The 27,287-nt window shown below is 38.8% G+C and overlaps 2 protein-coding genes across 2 annotated transcripts; both read left to right on the top strand.

Moving 5' to 3' along the window:
* Nucleotides 1-357: 357 nt before the first annotated feature.
* LOC131270611 (uncharacterized) lies at nucleotides 358-2,073 on the top strand. The gene is made up of 3 exons (XM_058272448.1): nucleotides 358-963; nucleotides 1,020-1,658; nucleotides 1,732-2,073. Exons 1-3 carry the CDS (start codon nucleotides 358-360, stop codon nucleotides 2,071-2,073), a joined length of 1,587 nt encoding a protein of 528 aa, XP_058128431.1.
* A 20,580-nt stretch (nucleotides 2,074-22,653) lies between these two features.
* Nucleotides 22,654-27,066, top strand: LOC131270626 (toll-like receptor 6). Its single transcript, XM_058272450.1, has one exon. It carries the CDS (start codon nucleotides 22,654-22,656, stop codon nucleotides 27,064-27,066), a length of 4,413 nt encoding a protein of 1,470 aa, XP_058128433.1.
* Nucleotides 27,067-27,287: the final 221 nt, after the last annotated feature.

The following is a 27,287-nucleotide window of genomic DNA, read 5'->3' on the forward strand; positions in this document are numbered from 1 at the left end:
TATAAAAAACAAAAGGATTTGAACGAAGTTCTGTTGTATTATACCAATTGACTTTCAATAGCATACAGTTAATAAAATTGATACACCACGTCACACCAACATCTTTTGTCATGAAATTCAAATGTGTGCACTTGCTGCACTTTGTTGGAAACATGTGTAACCAAGATAGCGGCAATCTTGTTATGTGGATTATCATCACGAAGAATAGCAAAAAGCAACCAAAAGCGGTTGTTTTCGAAATTTGTTTTTTTTTGTTTTTGCACAGAATCGAATCTCATGATAAGGTTCGTACTTGCATGGACAGCGATGCAGTTGCAATAATATTTTACTCAGAGTAAGATCGTAGAGAGCTCCACCATGGTGCATTCCTCTTGGAAAAAGTGTTTGTGTTTGATCATCGAATTTTCGGCAAATATCTTACTTCTTGTTGCAGTCATAATTGTTCTACCAGTAGTTATAGTGATTTTAGTTCTGTTCCAAATATATCGTAAATTCGTTGTCCAAGTGCTGATCATAAAACATGGCCAATCCTTCCGTGGTCTTCTGGAAGGGTCAGATGTTGTATGGGCAGTAGAAAATAATTCATCTAGAGCTATGACGAATGCCCTTTTTCTCTTCGAAAACACCAAAAATGAACCGAATGCCGCATTCGTACTCCTCGAGGAGCTACGCAGTCGCGTCTCTACTCACCAGCACGAGCAAGCTTATCAGAAATTGTTCTACGAGCTACGTTATCAGTATGGCTTTTTTTATTGGCTACATCGCCTACCCTGCGCCCCGATAGATTCTTATATAAGGAACGTGAAACCTTCAGAAATTAGTGGCAGCTGTTTAACACGCCGAGAAGTGTGTAGGCAGATTAGTGCCATTAGCAACCGCAAATGTAAACTTGGGACTACTTGGGAACTACTAGTTTGGACGCATCCAGCATCGCATAACATGGGGAATGCATCATTTTATCCGGTACGTTGGAAATATGGTTTGTCAATGAAAGGGCATTAGATCTAATGAAATTGCAGGTCCTTTTCAGATATCACCACTCCATCTCTGACGGGATTGCAATTTTACGTTTGTTTTGTAAAGATTTGATTGACAAACGTGCATCGATAACAATCAAGCAAGCAGAGTCACGGAATCCACACGAGGCTAAATATGTGACAGTGAAGGAGACAATAACAGGGCGTTTTTTGCTAAGGATGGCGCTTACAGCTCCAAGATTTTTAATACACGAACTATTTTTCAAGAAAGAACTAAACCGTATCCATAATGGAAGTCCTTCCGATGATAAAATAACTTCGTGGGTTAGCGAAGACGTCTCCGCTTCATCATTAGTATGCACAATAAGGAATGTGAAACAACTTTCGCCGGGGGTCAGTTTTACCGACGTTTTTTTGACCGCATTCGCAACAAGCTTTCGTTCATACTGTAAAATGTTCGGAAACGACGTGCCAGCGTCTCTTACTCTAGCTGTCATGCGTAGGTTTGAGCGAGAAACAAGTGAAATTCGCTTACGCAACCGATCTTCAGCTGTATTTCAGACAGTACCCATAGGAGACCTTCCTGTCGCTGGAGTTATTACATGCACGACTGAGTTGTTACGTCAAATACATGCTATCAACATTCATAGCAATGCCGTTAGAATGTCCACAGCTCCCGTGGTGAGAACACATTGTCCTAGATTAGTTATACTGCATTGGAAAAGATCATTCATACTCTTCTTTTCTTTTTCAGACAACATACTTGAGCGTCTTTTATCTACCAGAGTTGCTGCCAGCACCCATCGTACGGCCTTTGTTAGCAAGGAGCAAATTCTCGATCGCTATGTCCAATATTCCCGCATTTGAATCTGAAATTTATATACGAGAGTATGCTCTGAAGGATGCCATCTTTTGGGTGCCAAATATTGGAAAAAATATGCTAGGTTTGTCACTCATGACGTGGAACGGTCGGCTAAAGGTAGGTCTAATTGCCGATCGTAGAATCATTCCTTCGCTCGATGAACTGGACAAAATATTACATGGTACAATACGGGAATTACAGAACATGTCGAATGTTTTAGCAAACGGAGCATAGCTATCTGGTCAACGTAACGATTTGAATTAGGTGTTTTTGCACACAATGGTAAAAACATGTCTGATAGAAGAGTGAGCCACATAGGTATACTATCAGATTGTTCCAACATTCATGAAAATTAAATTTTAGTATGAAGCAAGAGAGATGAAGTAAATACCTCATAAATGGATATGGCACAGGTGCGTGGAATGTATAAGCGTATACGAAAGACTTGATCATAATTTCCATTAACTATCGTTGGGAAAGGCCGCTTACATATAAACATACATACATTGCTAATAATAAAAAAAAGGTGAAAAATCTTTGATCTACACTTTTTCTTTGGTATAACTACAAAATTCGATCATCACTGCCCCTTTAGGGACTTACGACACTTTTCTCTTTCGTTTATGTGGATAGTCAGTTCACTCGTACAGAACAGGGTTCGGTTGGGATTCGAACCCATACTGTCAAGGGAGTGCCTCGTCGTTCGCTGGTCAATGTTCAAGCCAGCGTATCTTTTCGGTTGTCACAGACCTCCTTTTTCCGACCATTACAAGAAAATACGAACGAAGATATTCCTATTAAGTTAGGCAAATGTTTTGAGCAGGACAGTGGAATCTATTCAGTAAATGCTACCCTCTTGTCCTGTTTTTCACATTTTGCAATCCAATGTATCCATAAAGGAAATGAAATGCAATAATTTGTGTATCATTTTAGAAATTTGATCATCGTCACCCATCAAATGGAAACATCCATTTCCTCTTTCCTAAAAAAAAACAAAAGAAGATAAAGATTCTTTATGCTTGGCTTCGACTGAAACAACCCGATGCTTGCCATCATTAACAAGTCTCATTTGTAGCCCACTAGTAAGAGTGAGTAGTACATATTAGGGTTATTTTTTTGCCTGCATCGTGTTTTCTAACTCTCTGCGTTTCCTCGCACGACATCGTCATCAGCCCCGGCAAGACAGTAGGATAAGTACTTTCTATTTGCGAGTACCCATTGGTTCTGTCCCCGAAATCACAAATGATGAGAAATGTTTCAAAGCGACTAAAGAAGATCTCTCAATTTAAGCACGAAATCGGAAAATAAACATTCCGCACCCAAGAACGAGATTAAAGATAAACAGTAGCATTGAGAAGCAAAGAGCGAGGGGAGAAGCAAAGGAGGTTTTAGACCGATGAGTGGCTGTTCGAGTTCGTCAGCATGTTTCCCTAACACGGTTCGTTTGCAGCAACTCTTAGGATGTCATTCAACGAGATTCTCCGTTTTTGGGACAGTTCTACAAAATTTTATTACGTTTCATTTTCTGTATCACATAAAGTATATTTAAAAATGTCGCAAAGTTCACGGCATTTGTTCTTTAAATTGTACGAACTGTGCTGTGGTGTAGGGTGGTGGGAGTTCTTCTATGAAGAACTCTCTTGAAGAAATTAAACAAAAATGCTTGATCCTTCTAACAGTTGCTATTCAATTCCATGCTGGCAATTAATGAGCATATTCGTATTTGAGTGAATTGCATTGCACGTTGAAAGATGAGCGACGAATGCGATCGCAAGAAATGGCTTTGATTGCTTGAAAAATAACTCTGTAATTACGTTTTCAAGGATTTACAGAAAAAAATTTACTGGCTAACCAAATCTACCAATTTTTTAAAATTTGGTTTCAAAATCGTACTGTTAATTAATCTCTTGCACGAATAAAGTTCCCTGCTATTTTTGATAAAACTAGCAAAAGTGTAGCTTGTATGTTCCAACAGTTTAATTCAACTTAGGTTAAGATTGTTGAAATGTTGATCTTGAAAGAGATATAACCTAATTGGTATAAGGAAAAGTATTTTACAAAACATTCACTTGAACGAATAATGGTTTGTAATTATCGAGGGCAATGAAAACGGGTATTAATTAACAAAACGGACACTTGAGCGAATAACGCTTGAAATCGGCCTACTATAGCAACAGCCAACGTTTTTCAAAAACTCCAACCTTTTCTACATTTTAATGAAAAAGTGAAAATTCCCCTGTTCATTGGTGGGATCACAGCTCTCACACTCTATTTTACCGGCCTTTCAACCGGGTTCCAGCACGCAGACTCATCAATTAAATTGATGACCCACCGGTATTTAGACACTTGACCCGAAAGTTCGTTTTTCTATAATTTTTTTCCTCATGCCTTCAAAAGATTCCCATTCAGACTTCATGATCAAAAGGAAACGTATGTTGAAGCTGCTAAAAAGGACAATGCGACACGAACAGAGGACCTAAGATGGTTTGGTGAACCGAGCATGGATGCAAAACTAGAATAATTTCGAAATTATTTAACGGATCAATGGCTGCAATAAATTAGACAAGGGTAACCAACAGAATCAGAGTTCCTGTTGGGTCACTTTTCCCTGCTGTTCATCTCATTAGCAATCAAACCATTATTATACTATTTTCCTCACGCTGAAATAGATATATGCTGGAAAAGAATCACTTAGGAAAATAAAAAATAAAAAATTAATAATTTGGAAAACAGTCGTAGAAAAAAAGAAGAAAGAGGATTCAATTAAAAGCTGCAACTGGTGCGCTAAGATGGTCATTCAACCATTCCTGAACAGAAATTGAGCCATTCTATTCTTATTAAACTCACAGTTAGGAGAATCCACATGATATTTGATCGAATCTATTTGATCAAATCAAAATTACTATTATACGATGGGAAAAATATCGAATTTTGCATTTGGCTTTGGCAAAACAAACAACAACAAACATGCGGCTCACATAATAGTGAAATAAGTTTCTATTATATTTCATGTCTCAAAAAGGCCGTTTCACGCCATGTGAATCCTCTATAAAATGTGAAATTTGTGCAATATCAAATAAAAATAGTTATGAGAATCTATGGCAAAAGAAAGTAACCACACAGCACAGTATCTCAAGGTATACGAAGTGAACCACAATTTTCAGAAATATCCTCTTCTTACGAAATGGGTGTAACGTGAATAAAGATTACACCGACCTATTTTCATACAACAATCACTGTTCAAAACGCTCATTTTTCTGCTATAAATATTTGCCACTGGCACTTTAGTATACACATACGTATGCATAGCAAGTGAGAGAGTTGTGTCACAAAATTGTGCATGCGTATGTGAGCGAAATTTGGCGTGTCTGTTACGAACCAAATAACCAACGAACCGACGAACGAGCGTACGACAGTCTGCATAATTGAATCACTGTTGGAAAATTGAAACCCAACATCAAAGCAAAGAAGGCTCTCACGTGTGTGTTATGACGATGGCGGAGACAAACAACGTATGAAAAGCGAGAGATAGACGTGTTGACCAAAAGTAGAGAAATACATTTCCATCGGTCAGATGATTTTGCTAGGTCGAAGCCGACTTTCTTCAAAATTCTGTCGTGGTCAATAGAAGCCTTATGCACGTATTGGTAGCACAAGCTCATCGTCTTACAGGAAGTCTTCTCTATCACTCAATGTGAAAAATTCATCCATCCGAAGTCGAGCAGCTTTGCAGGTTCGGGTTGATGGCGCCGTGTTGGAATGTGATCGAAGCATTCGACGTCGGGCGGCGCCTGCGTACAATCTTGGCATTTCGCTCCATGCACGAATTCCCAGCAAAATATTGAGTCACGAATGCTTGGCACTTCCATATCGTATCCTGTGGACTGTGGCGTGGCTCTTAAGTCGATAAAGTTTTCTTCACAATCGTCAGTCGTTCGGAAATCTCCATAAGGAATCTAGTCGCCAAAACCGCGAGTTCTTTGTGAGGAAAGTGAAAAGGCAAAGCAACTACCAAGGTCAGCTGGTGCTAGCAAAACTGAATATGTGCTTTTTCTTCAATCTGGTCTGTGCATAAATACTTAACAAAATGTGTAAGAATTTTTGTTGTTGTTCTTTAAAAATTAGAATACAAAGAAAGCTTGCAGTTCCTTGAAAGAGAATTAAACGTAAGTTTATCACTTGTGCATTTTTGTTATGTTCTCGTATGTTTCTGACGAATCAATAGTACAGCAAATTTATCTCTAGTGTGTCACTCATGAGAAAATAACTGTGATTGTGTATGTGTTCAACCTAGTGTGTGTTGCAGCAAAGAGAAAGAAGACGACAAAACTGTGACCCTATGTCATTTTTTTGTCATAACATTTCAGAAAATCCAAGGCTCTGTTAGGTCTGTGAAAATCAGTGAATAATACAATACTCAAATTTGATGATTATAAGATGACATAATAAAAGATTAGTAAAAATATAGTTTGAAAAGTGAAATGTATCAATAGCATCCGTTATGTGTTGTAGTATGTGTTCTTCGCGTTTGTGATATGTGCAAAGTGATTTGGGAAATAAAAAATAAATTAATTGTCATATTTGTTGGTGATGTTGGAAAAGAATCTCAACCATGATAAGTAGCTGATTAAACTACAATTATGGATAGTCAAAAAGTTTATCATTTGAGAAAGTATTTTCGAGGTGGCTTCCAATGGTATTAGCTTCGTGCGATTATTTAATTATTCGAACGAGACGTTAATTTGCATGTATGAAATAGTCTGCTGCTGCCAACAAACTATAAGGAAAAAAACGGATATACCCCAAATAAACAAGCTTCAATTTAAAGAGCAGTTTTCATATTTCTGGAATTTATTGGAACCATCATACTCACGAGTGAAATGTAAAATATAATTTAAGGCAAGGAACTTAAGAAGTTTAGAAAATAAATAATACGAGGAAACGTACCACGCCACTAATGAATCGAAAAGAGCTCCAACAAGGCCACATTTCTTTTGTGAGTCTAAGTGCCAGTATATTTACATTTGAAAATACGTCTTTATGATGACCGAACTAAAATAAAAAGCTGGGATATGAAAAGAAATGCTCCATGCCTGCAGGAGGTAATCTTAGACCGTCAATGATTGGCACGATGTTTGAGAAGTACAAACGCCTCACATAAGCTTGTCTTATTTCAAGAAAAAAATTGCTTATACTACTATTTCTGCTTCTTGCCATATCCGCGTTCCTTTGTACTAGGGCAATGTGTTTTTTAGTTTGTGTTTTCATTCTTTTGGAAGGAATTCTTCTTTATTTATTTCGTGAAGCAATTCCACGTACCTAAGTGCTATCCTGTTATGGCGTGGCGGCCTCACCAAAAGCTTTTAATCCTCTTTTTCAGAACCTGTTTTGTGAAGCATGATTTTGGCTTTTCAAAGAAACAACGTATTTTAAGTCTTAGCATAGACTTTGCGCGTTCTCTTCTTAGCATAGGCTTTGGGTGTTATGTACGCTGGATTTAACTGGATTCAATGTTGTATGTATATTTGTGGTGTGTATATGTCAGTGACAGTGATTGTAGTGGAAAAACCGCCTACATAGTAGCCGTTGCAGGCAGCCATTACAAGTAGCAGCAAACCAGTGGAAAGTGTGATTAGGTTTGTGTTTTTGTTTCATAGAAAAAATGAGACAATATAGTTTTTTACGCAAGATTGGCTTCAAAAGGAAAGATTTGGGTTAATGAAGCCGAGTTGTGTTACGATAACAATGACTTTTTACTTGCTGAAAACACTCCAGCGTACACGACACCAGGAAGCATAGCTTTGCAGAAAGAAGCACGTTGCGAAATGATAATGGTTATAAAATATGAAACCAATGCTTGAGATTGACATAAATTGTCATATAGAAGTAGCTGGCTTTTGGCACTTCTTCTTCTTCTTCTTGGCGTAACGACCTCTTGGTCATGCCTGCCCGTTAAGGGCTTACGAGACTTGTTTCCCTGTTGTACGTGGATAGTCACTCCTCTCGTACAGGGGAGGGTCCGGTCTCGGTTGGGATTCGAACCCACGCCGTCGAGGTGGTGAGCCCCGGCGCTCATGGGCCGATTTTCTAACCGGCGCTACCGCTCGGCTGTCGCGGACCCCCCCCCCCCCCCCTTAGATGGCTTTTGGCACTAAGCGTATTATTTGTGCTCAACGTGAAATAGCAATTGAAGGATTGTGCAATGCCGTCGGGTCTGCCGTTAATTACTAAAAATTATAATGTTTGAATTGTTTAGCTTTAACCATGACAAACTCAATATATTATTTGTGATTTGACAGCTAAAAACCTTACCTCCACCAAAAGCAAGCAGCAATAATTCACACGCACATGAAATATCCAAGATGGTCTCTTATTCTCGAATTTTATTTCAATGAAATCAACTTGTATGGGATAAATTACTTGTAATGTCATATTTAATCTGGCTTGAACTAAATCCAGTGTGAGATTTAGATTGTTTCTTTATCTCTACATCAAGTATTGGTTCTGTGTACCTCGTGTCAGGACCACAACTAGAGTTTTTTCTCCTAACATAATCATAGGTTATTTTATCCGGTTCGTTACAACGCCATCTATTCACATATTGCTGTTTTTCTGCTTTCACTTGCTAAGCATATTTTGATATATCATCGGATTCTTACTCGGTTCTACGGGTTGTTTGGAATTGTTTGAGGTACGGTTAATTAGTCCGAAAGTGTATTCTTGTGGCTTATCTGCTTCAGTTTGTCGCCTTTTCCAACTCACTTGATATTTAATGGCTGAAAAAATATATCACTTGAGGTGTTGGTGCCTTAGTACTTTTTACCGTTATTGAACTTGGTTGGAAGAGCTAGAGCAGTAGAACCACAAAGCGAAACTCATAGCGTCTTTATCCATAAGTGCCTTCGGCCGAATAAGCAACTAAAGGGGTTGAAGTTTCTTTGATGTTTTATTCAGAATACCCTACATTTGTGTGCTTTTGCGGTTTTCCACTTCTGATCGAAGAATTGTTTTGCAAAGCTACTGACGCAAACGAGAAATAATGAAATTAAGCTAATATGACCACATAGCTGATTTCGATTTAGGACATTTCAGATATCAACTAATTCCTGCTGTAAATATTATTTTATAACATAACGTAGTCTCACTAGTATAGAATAAACTATTTTAAAGTTTCGATCGTAAAATAAAGTGTTGACCCGAGTATGAAAGCATAAAGTAGATACGAATCAGTGACTTTTCACTGAATAAAATTACATACGAGAAAAAATATCGTAACGACAGTACGACAACGCCCCACAAAATGATTATGGTTCTCAATCGCTAGCAGGCACGAAAATGAATATTTGTAGACAGCTGATGATTTGCCATAAAACGTTTCGTTTTTGCATTCGAAGAGTCCTTCAGATCGGACGGACCGGAAGCAACCTGACGACACTCATCGGAGCAAATATTTCGTTTATAAAGAGCTTCAAACGTTCTCTCTTTTATATATCTCCCCCTCTATATCTTTGTTTATAACCCTTTTTTTCCTTCTTTCCTTTTTGTGTCAATGCATTTATATAAAACAATCGTCTTGTATGCTCAGTTATTCACCCTCTAGTGGGTGTGTTCTGAGGATTAAGTGTGATGAATCATTGAAGCTAGATGATGCCCTTCTTGAGTATACCGATGACCTAGTTTCATGAAACCTAGTTTGGTTTGATCAAAGCTCAAACAGGCTGAGCAATATCGGCAACATGATTTGTAGCCATACTGTCTTGCCACTTTTATTTTGATGGTCAAGTACCATGTGCACACTATTTCAAGCATCTCAACATTGCGTTCATCTCAACCTTGCATCTCAATAATGATGAGGAAAAAATGATGATGGCGCATCTTTGGTCTTGTATTACCTCAACCGAAAGTATTGACACGTTTATGCTAAACTGTATTTTTTCAAATAAAATTACATAACGCATGTTGCTTTTAGGGACCGGACGCTGTTTTGTTTGCACTTCCTGGAATGTGGCTTCATGTTCGTTTCAATGCATATAAAAAGAGATTCTATCCAATTGTTCACACACTAGGATAATACCAACTTTACCGATAAACGGTCCCTGGATGACGATACTATTGTACTTGAAGATTCATTATGATTCACCATGGTGTACCTCTTGCTACCTCGAGTGCACAATAACAATCGCAAACATCGGTGTGCTTAATTTGAACATGAAGCCTAATTAAACTTAATTGCGAGTTGATTTTTTAGCACTGCCGCTTTCACCTTCACGCAGCAGCAATTCCGAAGGTAACAGTTAACGTGGGTGCTGTTAAGCTTCATTTTCATGACCAACAGTCGGATTATTTGGACGAAATGAGCTCTATAAAACTTCGTAACACATTATGTGCTCTGGTGGTTTCGTTGGAACCTAGTCCTGACGAAAGTAACGATTATAATTCCGATTCAGAAAATATTCAGCTGGCTCACAAAGTTGCTTCATTTTAAGTTAATTGCTCCTGTTTTGAGAAAGCCAAAACGCCATATGTATGTCACGTTGCCAATTGTATTGACCTGCGGTTTCTGAAATATTTGGTTTTGTCTACCATAAACATTCCAAAAGAAGTTTAGCATTAACATTCCAAAGGAATAACATTAAAAATAGTCTTATATTTACTTGGGCTTTCTTATGAATCACATCAAGCTGATGAAAACTGTTTCTAACTACTATATATTTAAGAGTTGTTTATAGTACAGTCTTATGTCTAGAACGAAACTTCTTCATTATAAGCATTATAAAATCAAACTATTCCAAACATTTTTAGTTTTGGGAAAGATGTGTAATAATTCTTTGAAATCTCATGTTTTGATCTCAATTTGATCTAATTCAACTGTCAGACTGGGGAAAACCAGGTTGAAACTATGTCGTTCAAAATGCTTCTAAAATGGGTGTACAAAATGTGCAAAAAGGCATATGAAAGATTCCCGAGCAAGCTAACAAATAAATTTAGTGTGTATTATATAAAACGTAAGAAATACAATACAATAACGTTTGCATACAAAAATAAACAAATTTTAACGACTTTTCATGCAAAAACGAAAAACACCAGCAACTTTCTGTCAAAAACAAAATAAAGAATAGCATTTCTTTTAAATTTAGAAGTAGTTTGACAACTGTACCATTTAAATTAAATCCGCCGTGGCCAAAACGTTAAACTATCTAAGTTTGATTGTATGTTAAAACATCTAGCTTTATCGCGGACCACGAGACCAAAGACTGCTTAAAGCTAGATGGCGACAAGTGGTAAAAGACCCAGATACTTTATGTTGCTTTTGAACCTTGTTATAATATATTTAAAATGTTTTGGGGTCTCTTAACTCCCATAGAACGCCACATCGTCACTGAAAACCAGCGAGAAGGATTTGCACAAAGGCACAGACTTCCGGCATATGGAGGAGTGTATAGTGTGCAGTGCCCTCCTGAATTAAGGAACTTTATCTGAAAACATAATAAAGAGTACGATTGAGCGGTTAGGACAAACCTGGCCACAGTAAATCATGCGCAAAGAGCATCGGAGGAGTTGAACAGGTCAAATATAATTGATATACCCCACACTGCTAACACACCTTATGCCTCTCAGCTACACACAATAAAAAAATGAATAACACTTAAAGGTAGGACCTATTTCAACATTTTAAAGTCCTACAGGAGTAGTATTTGGTCATGAATGCCTCACAACAACTAAAAACCATCGTTATACGATTGGTTTTGTCCATGGCTATAGTTTCGGCTAAGGACCGTAAGGCCAGCTTACTGGCCGTCGGAATATTTTTTGAAAGTACTTAAAAGATGTAACTTTACAATAAATTTTATTTCATTCAATTAGATTGGTTGACTATTTTTCCATCACCGATGGTATCACCGATGATCACCAATTTTCGGTGATCTATTTTACAGCAAACGTTAAGACCAACTTTACCATGCATTGATACTTCTGGCAGTATCGTTTTATGTCGCGGTAATTGTTTTTGTGGCATGGCCTTCGTTTTGTTGGAGTCGATAATCGAAAATTAAATTTTAGTTCAACTCGTAGTCGGCCAAACTTGCAGTAGCCATCTGCAATGTGGAATCGATGAGATAACCTATTTTCAACAAAACCTTATGTGTTTCCGATGCCTTATCTTACGATCATAACTGCGGATGGGCAGAATTGAATCTATCCATGTCTCAACTAGAATTGTATTATAACACGGTAGGGTACGCAATACTAGGAGCAAAAATTTGCAGCCTCTGCAATGTGTACACGTTCGCTGTGAGTAAAAATGATTTAAAAACAAAAAGAAAATACTAAATATGTTGAATTTTATAACCTAGGGTCATAACCCCGAAAAAAGCAGAGGTGATCAAGACATAATTGAATTTCTCTTCAAGCATCTTAGGATACATATTATTTGTTTGGTTCATCATTTAACCGGTACGAGGAAGGGTAATAAAATTTGGAGGGTGGATAATAAAATTCTCAACCATCCTCTTCTCTCGTGAGAAAAAACTAAGGAAGGTGAAGCTTGAAAAAAAATCAAGAAACTTGTAAATTTGGAAAAAACTATCTGTTGGGATTATTAGAATCTATTTTTTATGTACAGACTAACGCTGGCTGTGCCTTAGTTTACTACTTACTATATTGTTCAGTTTCGCAATCTTTGAGAATGGAACTTGTTCTATACGGGGGGATTTTAAAGTCATTCATACAAAGATAGAATTACAGTACACTCGAGATCAGATATGATCAAACCCGATCGTTATGCCAGAATTGAAGAAAATTAAATACACAGCGTTTTATACAAACTGTTTAACCTCATTATTTTTTTACTGTTCTGACTCATTTCGAATAGATGCCAAACACCACTAAGCGATGTCGTGTCATTGAAAAAACTTTTGTTGTTAAATATAATTCCTTTTTTTGCTCTATTTTGATATCTTCCGTATGGCCCTTTTGATTCACACTCTTGAATAAACACAGTACATCCTCTAGGATAGACATTAAAGATAGTTTTGTTCATCCAGCATGTTGTTAAGTGAGAAAAAATATTGGCATATATCCAACAATTCATCTTAATACTTGCGGTTTTTATACAAGGTTCATGTAGGAAAATACGTACAATGGATCCATTTTCAATCATAATATTTTTTGACCAAAGTGCACAATTTTCCGTTTTTACATCACCGCATGTGCTTTTCTTGGCCTAACTTTTTTTCATATTGGGCAGGCATTCAATTCAAGTCATGTGCTGGTGTTGCAGGGTCGCATGAATAATCGCTAACACACATCAGTATAGCGAATATTCCTTTAGTCTCAAGATGTATAGAAAAGGACATCTAAACAATATAATTCAGAAAACCTGTGCCACCCAGTGCGTAGTTCAAAAAGATCTTTTCATCGCGGATTCATGGCAGATTATCCTCAGAACGGCCTCTGAAAGAAATCAATTTGTTCCGAATTATCTCCATGGCAGACGCTAGCCCACGCCGCTTCCTTTTCATTTGTTGTATTCCTTGGCCACCAACATACCGTTGTGCAGCATATAAGTTTTCTACTACCTACTCACCGGTATGCATTTCCCGGTCTGAACTGACAAAAGGCGAGCATGTGTTACGGCTGGTGAAGAATGGGACGATATTTTTTCTGACTTCTTTTCCGCCATTCGCTTCAAAACAAAAGAAAAAAGATAAGAATGGAAGACACAAGGACTTCGATATTGATGATGACGTGTCGATTCGACCGTGCATTGAAAGCTCAGTTTGAAACATGCTTATGAAAAAGGACACCGATAGTGAATACCATGTGCTCGACACGAAGCTGCTGTACAACGTGTAAAATAAATCGACACTACTTTAAAAAAAAAAGCTAGAGATATTGAGAAATTGAGTTGAAACGAAATAACGAAATAAATATCCTTATGAAGAACAGAAGTGACGGGGGTTTGAGGCTTCCTGCGTTTACGAGTTACGAGCCGTTTTAAGAAAAGAAAAGAAGAAAGAAAGAGAGGAATTATGAACGTTAACAGCACGACTCGGACTCGTTAATCTTCTGGTTAGCGTCATGGAGAGATGTTGAAGGATGCATTATCATTTAAAAAAGGAATAATAACAAAGTTATAAACTCGAGTAAGGAGCAGCTGTTATTATTCGGGAAGAAAAGAGAAAGGGAAAATGATGGTTTTCCTATAAATGAGACTAAAATAGAATTGCAATTTCGTGGAGCAGTAAGGAATCCATAATATCAGACATGACTACACCCAACCCGATATGTCTTTGGTTGTGATAGTTCAAGGAGGAATATGTTTGCTCTATTATATTTGAACGACAAACATATTAGTACAGGCAATGAAATTGTGTAGTTGGTAAATCAATCAATTGCATGAATATTTTAAGTCTTGAGAATATCAAAACATATTTTTAATCTAGTCAGACAGTTTTTGTTCTTTATTATAGAAAACAAACCTCGATTTTATTACTCTTTAGAAGTGTACTTCTAAAAACTGTATGCTATACTCTAATTATGACCATGTATTACATAGATAAACTGTATTTGTACAGTTTTTTTTTATTTTTCAGAGTAGCTTGTAATGATAACTAGTGATGTAGGTTTTAGCAAAAATCTTCCCGTTGTAGACATATTTTATCATCCATAAAAAAACAAATCGGTTCAGTACAATTTAGTTCTACAGGTTGCCAAATCGTTGCTGTTCTGCCTGAAAATCTTAAGCGTATCACAAAACCTGTAGTATAGTAGTACCGTAAAATCGCAATTCTGGGAGCTTTTTATTAATTGCGAAGAGTCTATTTATTGATGATGATGATGATGATGAAGATGAGATGAAAATGTCCTTCAATTTTTCTGTCGTTTTGCATGCCGATAAAGAAGACTAATATTATTCGAATTCATTACTCATAAACATACCTAAAATAAAACAATCAAAGTGCTTGGTAAACCAGCAACTTCGAAACATTTGTGAACCTAGATTCACCCAATCTCTCGCACATACCCCCAAAACTGGCATTCATCTGGTACGTTAACATCCCAAACAAGGTACACATATTTTACGGGCGACCACCACCGGCAATCGTCGGAAATCTGAAAGGAAAAATGTTATCTCGTACGGTAACTGGAGTGCCATTAAGTTGTCATCTCGTTGCAGAGTATAAATTCGTACGCGCATACACTGCAGTCATAGCCGCAATAAACAGCTTGTAGAAATGTGAGAGCTAAAGCCTAAAAGCTGAAAAACTTAACACGGGGAAAGTGACAGGTAAAGGGAAGGATAACTTTGGAGGAAAAATTTATCGCAAGTTTGGGAAATCTGAGGGCCATCTGTGAACACCTCTCGAAGCATGCCTCGTTGACGTTGGAGTCCATTTGACTATTTATCGGTTCTGCCACGATGAAAGTTTCATTGCCACAATGAATTTGGTTTAAATATTGATTATCAAAACTCAATTATGTAGAAAACAGATGGAAAAGATTTTAATCAAAAAATATTTCATATTTTAATTCTATTGAATAATTTTTACGACCAAAAATTTGTTTTGATCGGCGATTCACCCAATTTCTTCTCTGTTTTCCGATAAAAGTCCGAATGGAAAGTATTACCGATACGACGAGCTATTCGTTTTTTGAGCAATTGATACAAAAAGTATAGCTAAAACAGAGTGTCCATATAAATAACAGTACTAATTTTTGTCATTTTTATAATGTTATGAAACTTCCTTTGCTCTTTTGCTCTTGGTCGGGAGTATAATTTTGTGGCTTCAAGATAAAGTTTTGTACCTGATATTTTTGCAAGAGTTTTCGAAGGGTGTGAAAGTACAAGAGTATTTTCCGTGGCAAGCGCATTTCAAGTTTTTTTACTTTCACTGTTTTGATTGCTGCTATGTCTGCGAAAGAGAAAATTCGATTTTTTTCATTGGTATGTTGTCAAAAAATCAATTCTTGTAAACAGCACCCAAAAACTGTACAAGCGTGTGTCGTTAAAATACGTTAACTAGTGCTGCGAGTATGGTATTTTTGTGCTTGGTCGCTTGTTGAGAAGATGCTGACTAACAATAATAATACACGAGATGGGATGAACGTCTGTTTTCAAGTGTTCTGCTATCTACCTGTACGTTTTGTATATCCATGACCAAATAAAGTTGCACACCATGACCGAGGATGTACGAAAATGTCAGGTCAGTCAAAACATCAAAACGTTCGCCAACCAAAGGCTTACTACCTTTCACAGAAACAGGGACTGTGGTCTTTGGATTAGGCATAACTGTTGAGCAGTTGTACCTGCAGTATAAGGAATAAGGATAAGGCTCTAGTAATTTGTAAAGAATTTCTAACAAACAGCTAGTGCATCTATTTTTTATCAAACAAGTAACTACTACTGGAAGAATCAACATAAAATCGTGCAATTTTGTTGCTAGTTTCAGATAAAACTTTCTTAACAAACCATTTGTCATTCAAAACTATATTGTTTCAATTGTAAATCCACATTAAGTTTCAAGAAATTCATGCATACTCAGCTACATTATTAACTATTGTGTTTTAAAATAATTTAAAGATATATTAATTGCATTTGTTTTTCCAAAAGGTGATGGATATTTTTCATCTTGATGTTAATGTTTACTCAAACTTATTCATCAAAATTTTTTGGAATAATTTGGGTGAATTTTCGTTTACTTGTATGGCGTATGTCTTTACAAAATCATACTTTAACTAAACGCATGCGTTTATTCGATACGGTTGTCTTGTTGGAAAGGTTTGCGGAGTTTTCTCGTCAACATCCATTTCTCGTTAAAACCCACAAACTCCTGTCACGGTTTGTTTGTTGTTGAGGACAACAAATTTTATAGCTTCCTAAGGTGTCATTGAGTGTGTTAAGTTTGTTGGACCTCCGCTGTTTCTAATTTGCTATTAGTTCACGCCTTCACGTAGCAATCAAAGGCGCGTGAGGTGGGTATGAGGAAGCATCTTGCCATTCAGATCTCCCTTTCGCTTGTCTCTTAATTGGAACAATTTTGACTCAGCGTCAATGACGTGTCTGAAATTCTAATGGCAGTTTGTAGAAGGAAAACTTTCTACTTCAAAATATTCAACCAATACGAAGGAGGAACATTTTGTTATCGAAGCGAATGAGGTTGTCACTAAAACGGATACGATTGTTTTACAGAGGGTTCGTGATAGTCTACTAATATGTCAGTTTTGGTAGTATTTCCAAACCATGTTCTTCTTCATAGAGGATATTCAATATTCCTTTGTAGATTACAACTCCACAATTTCCGGCATGCATACAACGAAGGAACGCTTCGTACAATATGCTAATCACGATAAGCTGGATGTGCGTTGGTTTCCGCATGGCAAACGGAACATTGACTGCAAAAAAGTTAACAACTTTTATAGATATTTTCCATGCCTGAATGTCTCTCACCAGTACTAGTAACAGCCCCCTAGAATGAACATCGATTTCGTTCAGCATATCTTCCATGTTCCTAGTATACTGTGTTAACAGGAAAAGAGCAAAACAGGCCAAGATTTGCCTGTCGAAAAATCTCTCCAACGCAATAGGAAAATCTCTAAACTCACCCATATTTTGCCATGTGGAAAGTATATCGAGAGATTAGTGTAGTAGTGAAGAATCAATAATCAAATGATTTCACTACCACCGTTAATATTTTCCTTACTTATCGCATGGTGTAACCCTAACCTGAACGGGGCTAGCGAACAGTTCAGGCAACTAATCGAATAAATTTAAATATTATCTTTTTGAATTGTTATTTACAAAGCATCATCATTGCAGACCAACGGCAAAGCCATTTCGATACCAGCAGCAAAAAAACCAGCAGTATAAACAACATATGCTTATTTTAATGATTGAAGTTTATTTTGATTGTTTGTGTAAAAGCAGGAGTATGATTTGCACCGAAGCAAAAGTCTCAAATTATTATAAACCAGTTTTATTCGATAGTGAGAGCTTCAGAACCATGTTTTGATTAATTTTTTTCATGGGGCTTTGGATAATTACTCTTTGTTAAAACTGGAAAAGCAAGTTTTTTATAATGACAGATAGAAAATCTCCATAGATATTCCAGTCCTTTGTCAAGGGTCGACGGATAGAACCGGTGATGCTGGGTAAAACTCTTTGTCGTTTTTTAGCCCCTGATTCGTCATTCGGATCTGGTACTACTGACCTTCCACAGACGAAAAATATACTCTCTTAATAAAAGAGTCACAAATAATGTATCATTATTATAGACACCTGTCTTTTCTCAATTTAATTGATTGTTTTGAAAATTCAATGGAGTGAAAATTTTGTTTACTGTTTTTTAGTTTGTTTAATCACCGGGTTGTTTGTTTTGTCGTTCTATGAGCACTTACACAAACTTAATCTCCATAAGGCTAAATTTAGCGCAAACAAGCAGATCATCTTCCCGGGTAGGCATTGGCTTTCATAGAAAAGCAGGCTACAAAAGACAGCTACACAGCTGGTTGCTGTTGCTATCACGTTCTTCTTCCACATTGCTTCTCACCATTCGTCTACTCTACTTATGCTCCCAAACACAGAAGCGCGTGTCTTGAATGACGCCTGCGTGTCTTCTGTTGGTTATTCATTTTTCTTTTAGCTGGCGCATCTCACTTTCGAAGCCTTGGAAAGCTGTCATTGAAAATCTTACTCGAACAAAGGAAAGTTGCTCGGAAAGATGGGAAACAATAAATATAAAGAAATATTTGGTCAACTTTTCTAAGGAATAGAAGGAGTACTGCCTGCGTGAAGAGAAGAGGTAATATATGACGACGTTGGTGTCATATGGCACGGATGGCCAGAAAAATTGTAACGGACCTAGGAATTCGCTCTTGTTTTCCGATAGTGAACCTAGAAGATAAAATAATACTCGATCCAAAAAGTCAACCTTCGTACAACAAAGGCTCCAGTCTCGGTTAAGATTCGAACACACATCATCGAAGAAGTGAGCCCTGGCGCTCATGGGCCGATTGTCTAACCGGCGCTACCGCTCGGCTGTCACGGGCCCCAAATATCCATGTTTTCTTAGATATATGTTTCCGGCAGGTATGAGGATGGTAGAGTCTTTAATCATTACACAGAAATGTTTTCTAAACTGAAACTTGTTTAGATTCAACAGAAATAGATATGCGTTCAACTGTAATTAATATTAAAAGTTTGTCATGCTTTCATGTATAATTCTATATGTTGAGATTCAAGAACACACCTCCTAGGAGAAGCTGCAGCGCTATTTAGGTTCTAACCACCGTAACCTTTCATTCAGATTGAACCTTATGCTTTAATCGAACAACCGGATATATACTGTTGAGGTTTAAGCAAATGAAGTCTCCTAGAATAATTTATTTTTTTTTATTTTATGTGTTAAGGTAAGATGGACGTTGCCGTATTGTTAGAGCCAACATGCTCTAACTGACTTTTTTGTTCTTAGGGCATTTCCTCCCTAGAATTAGGCCTTATCCCGGGCTTTCTCGGTTACTCCTAGAATAATTATTGTATACATTTTCACAAAAAAGTACTGTGTTTTCAATAAATATACGGGCTGGAATCAATTGTTCTAGTTTTGCTGCACACTACTCAATCGCTTTAGGCGAACTGCTGCTGATGTGTTTACAAAACAGTGAAAGTTCTGATGTTTGAAGGTTTTCGGTTACTTTTGCATAACTTTTCACCAAAGCATCATCAAACTTTCTTTTCATTCTTTGGCATCATTATCCTATAACGCGCTGGCTTCTATAGAAGTGGGAAAAATCGTGTGGCATAACAGCTATTTTCAGATCTCGCAGCGTTTCATTTAACTCTCGATTTTCAATTATACTCGAATAGAGAACGTTTTCTCTCATAGGGTAGATCTCTCACTTCTGATGGTTTCCGTTTTTTTACATGTGACAATTTAAAATTGTACGCAATGCAAAGTAATGCATATCTGGAAATGTGAAAATAAACCATCATATGTACTGTGTAGCTAGATTTAACAGATAAATTTAAGTGGTTTGAATACAAAAGATCTAGTGTGATAATGGTGGAAATGCGATAAACAGGGTTCTAGTTACAATAGGAATTCACCACTGAAAATAACTCGAGAGAGCATATTTCGTAGTTAAAATGACGTAACAAAAAATTTAAAACTTTCGAATGATCATGTGTGTGTTGTGTGATATAACAGAAATTCTATTTCGACGGCCACATGGCAATGTTCATTATCACAAACAGAGTATTTGATATGCAAGAAAAGCAAATTGAAAGCCGTCTATAGCGAAAACATAATCATATTCAAACGTTTTTAGTATTTCCCAAAATATGTTACAAGGGCTTTATGGAGACGGCGAAGTCGCGTTCCAACAATCGTGACACGCTACATCACGCACAACGCGTGTTACGATTGAGAGAGAGTTCGTTACATGGAGTGAAGCAGTCAAATGCTGACGTTCCTTTATGGTTATGGTGATGTTTATTGTGACCGGGGGACAAATTGTTTGTGATGCGTTAAATTTAAACGTTGTAGACGGTGGATCAGTATTCTTTAAGACAAATTTCGATAAGCTACTAACACCATCATCACAAGACGAAACATTGTCGCGTGCGCTAAGAATATGTGTTTTACCGTTCCTTGCATATGTTTATTTTATCCATAAAAAATTCGACCATCGAGTGCTGGAACTTGACAAACGAAAATCAATTCATTACGAATCCACAATTCTGCCACTCTTTAATCCCGTCCACATTTTACACAATTTACTTTGATAGGAGGGTATGTTGAGAGAACCCTCAGCAACGTGTTGGGTTCTGATAGTCCCGCTGTGCAGCTGGACAGTTTACGAGTTCAATTGCACCATTAATGTAATTTTAATGAGATAGTGATTTAAGTTCGCTTGATCGATGCAATCGCATTTCCTGGCACTTATTTCGATCCAAACCGGTACGATACAATTTAGGGGTAAAATCCAGACAATCAAGGGGTCTGAAGGGTTTACAACGTAGGATGTAATCCAAATTACGGATTTCCCGATGCCAGGTGATACATAGCCAATCGATGTTGGAAACAATTGAATGCTGATTAAGAATTTTAAATTACAATGGGGATCCAACCGCTCTCATCACGTAGGATACACGGGACGCAAAAGACACTTATGTGTACGGTTCCATTTTCCGCAAACTGGAACCCTTTTGGAAAGGAGTTCGTTTGTTCAAAGGCGCACTAATCATGTCAAAGATTTGCTTATCTTCATTCTCATGCTTTTATATGCTGGCAAAGTGAAAATTTGACGCCCATGCCGTACTCCTAAAATTGCGAAATAACATTTTTTTCAACATGAAGTACAAAGGTTCTTTCTAGCAATAAATACCGTATATGATACAACAAGCATTGGAAAGTTTATAACTATTATATTTCTTCCAGTGAGTGGGATTCCTTGCTTACATGTTTAGGCTCAGATTATTTTACAATCCGGTACAGTGGCTATGCTGGATTTAAAATTATGCTCCTTTCTTTTGGTAAGCTGCTTACCTGTTCCTCGTTGTCTCTTCACATTATGATTAATTCTCTTTCTCTCTCTATCTTTTCACGCCTCTCTTTATTTCTCTCCTTCTCTCGCGTTTTCTCCGTATTTTCACTCTTTCCATTTTCTCGATTTCCTTCTGCCTGGATAAAACGTTCACGGTTATTATCTTTTATTTTTCAAATTTTTAGTTGTCTGGCAATAATATTTGTAGAAACGTAGAAAAATATACTTAAATTATCATTGTTTCCTCTTCTCACATAACATTTTTCATTACAGTTTGCAGATTCCATTGCCGGTAAAATGTAATCCTATAACAGCATCATCAACGTTTATGGGAACAATGATTATAATGCGGAACAGTACAATAATCACCTTGCTGGAAACAAAATCTTCAATAGGCCAGGTCTGACAACTGATATTGAAGTGTGTGTACGTTTTCGAATACAGAAAGTGAGAAATAGAGAGAGAAAGAGAGAGAGATAGAGAGAGAAAAAGAGAGAGAGAGAGAGAGAACAATGCCAGCCGAAAGGATCATCGAACGTCCTTTGAGTCTCTCTACTCCTTCCTCTCAAACGATTATTTCTTCTACTAGAGAGAATTTATAGAAGAAAGCAAAGATAGCATGGACAATTCTGCTCTTGCGGAGATCATAGAGCATAAGCATAAAAAACGGAACTGACTATGGTATGAGTGAGCGAATGTTGCAGATGTACCACAACCACATTTACTGCATATAGTGGAAAAATGGATATGATGTATATACGTGCAGTGGCGTAGCGTGTGGTAGTTTAGTACAAAACGGACTGGGAAACTGAAAGGACGTACGGTCGAATAAAATATGACCCACATAAACAAACGAGTTGGTCGATTCTTAAAAGCACTTTCGTGAAATTTATTCGTTATATTGAGTGCGATATATCTATACAAGTGGATAGTGGATACCCTATTCAAGATTGATTGAGATAGCTGGTGATTGTGTGTGCGCTTCTGTTGTTTTTTGTTTGTGATAATGCCAACAAATTAAAGTGTTTCGCTAATTACAACGATTAGTTGGGAAACGAAAACCTCAACTTCTTTAGTACAAATGAATGTGCAAAAATGCTTCTATCAGGAATAACCCCTCTTCGGGTTGTAATAATGAAACCTCGAAAGTGAACAGTGACCCGCTACTTTGTTTAAGAGAAAGAAACAAAAAATTGCAGTGAGTTTATATGAATAAGGAAATACGTGTTCTCACGCTTGCTATTTTGCGGACGCCGACCAGCTAGCAACAACATGAATCGTTGTGACCTTATCTTACTGGTGCTACTGCTGTTAGTGTCAGTGCAGGTGAATTACAGTTTACAATACGACTCGACTGAGACCCGGTATTTTCACACGACTGGTGCGGGTGCTGATTCCGTCGGGGTTTCGAATCTGCGCTACGATGCACCGGACGACTGCAAGTATCGGGTTTTAACCGGCAACCAAATAGATCTGTCGTGTAGTTTGCGTACAGTGAACAGTGAATTTGATAACACGAACTTCAGCGTTATTCCAGTAGAACACACGACTGCCCTCACTATCCTTTGCAATGAGGCTATTATGGCCCGTAGCAAACTGCAACCGAATTCTTTCATGCATTTAGTTCGGTTAAAGGCACTTAAATTGGAGTTTTGTAAGATCGCCAAGTTTTCTAACGACATGCTAGCTGGATTGAGCGACCTCCGTAATTTAACCCTCCGCACGCATAACATCGTTTGGCCGGACATAAACCTAGAAATAGAGCCGGACATTTTTGGACACACGCGCAACATTGAACAGCTCGATCTTAGCACGAACAACATCTGGTCGCTGCCAGACAACCTATTCTGTATGCTCAGTGAGCTGCATTTGCTCAACGTAAGCTCGAACCGCCTACAGGATGTCAACGATCTGGGTTTTCGCGAAAAAATCGACGCAATCGAAGACTCGCTAGACCAGCAGCATGGAGAAAAAAAGAACATCAATTCAACCGGCACGTCGGTTAAACCTTTCGTTAGTTGCTCGCTGGACATAGAAGTGTTGGACGTTTCGTGGAACCACTTTGTGCTGCTTCCAGCAGCAGGTTTCGGTATGCTTCGGAGATTAAAACAATTGAAGATTCACAACAATGAAATTTCAATGGTGGGAGATAAGGCGCTAAATGGACTGAAAGAACTGCAAGTGGTCGATTTGAGCACGAATAATCTTGTGGCGCTTCCCACCGACCTGTTCCGTGATCCTGCTCAATCTATTCAAGAGATTTATCTGCAAAACAACTCCATATCTGTGCTGTCGCCAGGATTATTCTCAAAACTCGAGCAACTGCAGGCGCTGGATTTGTCTCAAAATCAACTTACCTCCGCATGGGTAAACAGGGAGACTTTCACGGGTCTTATTCGTCTTGTGCTCCTGAATCTCGCAAGCAACAAAATTACCAAACTCGAATCGGAAATCTTTTCGGATCTATACACACTACAAATTTTGAACTTGCGCCATAACCAACTGGAAATTATTGCAGCAGATACATTCTCACCAATGAACAACTTACACACGCTTCTTTTGTCCCACAACAAACTGAAGTACTTGGACGCGTATTCGCTTAATGGCCTGTACGCACTTTCACTACTGTCTTTGGACAACAATGCACTCACAGGTGTACATCCGGAGGCTTTCCGAAACTGCAGCTCGCTTCAGGACCTAAACCTCAACGGCAACGAGTTATCGCAGGTCCCTCTGGCCTTGAAAGATATGCGCTTGTTGCGAACCGTCGATCTTGGTGAGAACTCAATCAGCGTAATAGAGGAACCCGGGTTTCGTGGCATGAACAATTTGTACGGCTTGCGACTCATAAGCAACAACATCGAAAACATTACGCGAAAGGCGTTTAGGGATTTGCCTAGCCTACAAATCCTAAATGTAGCCAGAAACAAGATAGCATACATCGAAAAAGGTGCTTTCGAGCTAGCAGTAAGCGTGCAGGCAATCCGACTGGACGGGAACATGCTCGCCGACATCGATGGACTGTTCACTAACATGCCTAATTTGGTGTGGCTTAATATATCCGACAACAGGCTTGAGCACTTTGACTATTCATATATTCCGGCGCACTTGCAGTGGTTAGATTTACACCGCAACGAGTTGATGGAGTTAACAAATCGGTACGGATTGGACAACCAGGTGCATCTGCAGACACTAGACGCCAGCTTTAATAGATTGACACGAGTTACCCCGGGAACCGTTCCGAACAGTGTCGAATTTCTATTCCTCAACGACAATCTGATCGTCCATATCGATCCGCACTGTTTTATGCACAAGACTAACCTTACACGTGTTGATCTCTATGCAAACCAGCTTACCAGTCTGGACATAAAGGCACTACGACTGCAACCCGTTCCGGAAAACAAGCAGCTTCCCGAGTTCTACATCGGGGGGAATCCGTTCGTGTGCGACTGTAATATCGATTGGTTACAGAAGATCAATCACGTCACTTCACGACAGTACCCCACCATCAACGATATTGAGACAGTTTACTGTAAACTGATGTACAATCGCGAGAGATCGTACATTCCACTCATCGAGGCAGAACCCAAGCATTTTCTCTGCAACTACAATACGCACTGTTTTGCCCTGTGCCACTGCTGCGAATTCGACGCATGCGACTGCGAGATGACATGCCCGAACAACTGCGCATGCTACCATGATAACAGCTGGTCGACCAATATTGTTGAGTGCTCAGCGGCCGGGTACACCGATATCCCTAACAACATTCCAATGGACACAACAGAAGTGTATATCGACGGAAACAACCTAGTAGAGTTATCCGGGCACAGTTTCATTGGGCGTAAAAATTTACGTGTTCTCTACGCCAATAATTCAAACATCGAAGCCATATATAACACAACCTTCATCGGTTTGCGTCGTCTAACGATACTCCACTTGGAGAATAACAACATTCGTAAGCTGTACGGACACGAATTCACCGCGCTCGAAAGTCTCCGAGAATTGTATTTGGAAGGTAATCGAATCGCATACATTGAGGATCACACATTTGCAGAGCTGCGCAAACTTGAAGTCCTACGTATTGATGGAAATCGCATCACAAGCTTCGAAGTATGGCAACTGAACGCCAACCCGTACCTGGTTGAAATTGCTCTCGCCAATAATCTGTGGACATGCGATTGTGGGTTTATCAGCAAGTTGCGCAGTTACTTGCAGTCAAACATCGACAAGATTGTGGATGCTAAGGAGATATCATGCAGCTACAACAATGCGACAAGCATCCTGCGAGAAAACGGTACAAAATGCACGTTTCGTGAGGGTATGTCCTCGATCGTTCACCAGCAGGAAATTGAAGATATGCTACCCCTGTTGCTTGTGGCCACGTGTGCCTTTGTTGGCTTCTTTGGTTTGATTTTTGGAGCGTTCTGCTACCGGAAGGAGTTAAAAGTGTGGGTACACTCCGGGCTGTGTTATAAATCGGGCACCTTCGTTAACGACTACGACAAGGATCGGTTGTATGATGCGTATATCACATACTCTTTGCATGACGAACAATTTGTGACCCAAATTCTCTCCTCAACCCTCGAAAATGATATCGGATTCCGGTTGTGTTTGCATTACCGTGATTTAAACGCCAACGCGTATCTCGCTGATACGATCGTAGAAGCAGTGGAAAGTTCCAAACGCGCAATACTTGTACTTTCGAAGAGCTTCCTCTACAATGAGTGGACGAGGTTCGAGTTTAAGGGTGCAATCCACGAAGTGCTCAAGCGCCACCGAAAGCTGATCATCATTCTTTATGGTGATCTTCCGCAACGAGATCTCGATGCCGACTTGCGTTTGTATCTGCGTACAAACACGTGCATAGAGTGGGAAGATAAGAAGTTTTGGCAGAAATTACGAATTGCGTTACCACCCGTCAAGAAAAACAGCGGAATCAGCAAACCGTCGGCCATCAACATTTACGCAACGACCACTAACGATTACAATACAGCAGGTCGACCTGCAACGCTGAGACCCCCAATAATGTCCACCGGTAGGTTAGATGGCGTTCTTCCACACCACAGCTACGCCACAATCGGCCCCAACTGCGCAAAAAACTGTGATAACTACGATACAGTTAGTAATTGTAAATACAACACCACCCAGCTCCACGAGCGCCATCTCAACGCGGACATCTTTGGTCCAATACGGAAAACAGTACCCGAGGGTCGCCAGCACGAGTATGCAGTCCCGTCAAATTGTCTTCTTGACACAACGCACGAGACGTATAATACGACAACCAGTTGTGAGCGAATCGCCGGTGAAACGTTCGAGTGCACTTCCAGCACCAGCTCGAAGTATTCAACGTCCTCCCGGGGCTCGGGCAGCGAGTCAGGCAGCCAGTCGATTCCATCCACACGGCAACACGATTTTCCCAGCGGCTGTCCACCGAACCAGCTACCCGCGACCAGCTTCTCCTACACCGGAAGTAATTCCCACCATGCTCTGCCTCCTCATCATCGCCATCACCATCAGCAGAATGGGAGTAGTAGGAATAACAGCAGTAAACCCTCAGTCAGCCCTGGAGTTGACAGCGGTACGGTCGGTCCAGTAGTGAAAGCGAGCGACAAAGTGAGCACTGATCGCACGATCGAAGCAAATAATTTCAATGATAGAAGACTGCCACAAGCCATGTGGGCATAGCGATTACTTACGAATAGCAGGTTAGTTAATTATTTTTATCGTTAGAGCCAGAATCAGAATGAAAGCATTTCTGCGTGAAAATAAAAATAAAAAACTTCTCGGTTTTCCAATTGTTGCTCAACGCTAATAGAGGTCAGGGAAGGTATTCGTTAAATATATTTCTCGGTATGATAAAAAATTTCATCCTTTATATGACATTCCCACCACCTATGGACATTTTC

The sequence above is a fragment of the Anopheles coustani genome, chromosome 3 (assembly GCF_943734705.1).
Source record: "Anopheles coustani chromosome 3, idAnoCousDA_361_x.2, whole genome shotgun sequence".
NCBI classification, from domain to species: domain Eukaryota; kingdom Metazoa; phylum Arthropoda; class Insecta; order Diptera; family Culicidae; genus Anopheles; species Anopheles coustani.

Excerpts from the sequence above, each read along its gene's own strand:
- LOC131270611 (XM_058272448.1), top strand. The coding sequence starts at position 358 with ATGGTGCATTCCTCTTGGAAAAAGTGTTTGTGTTTGATCATCGAATTT. Across the intron at positions 964-1,019 it reads GGAATGCATCATTTTATCCG|GTCCTTTTCAGATATCACCA; the intron begins GTACGTTGGAAA and ends ATGAAATTGCAG. Across the intron at positions 1,659-1,731 it reads GAATGTCCACAGCTCCCGTG|ACAACATACTTGAGCGTCTT; the intron begins GTGAGAACACAT and ends TTTCTTTTTCAG.
- LOC131270626 (XM_058272450.1), top strand. The coding sequence starts at position 22,654 with ATGAATCGTTGTGACCTTATCTTACTGGTGCTACTGCTGTTAGTGTCA.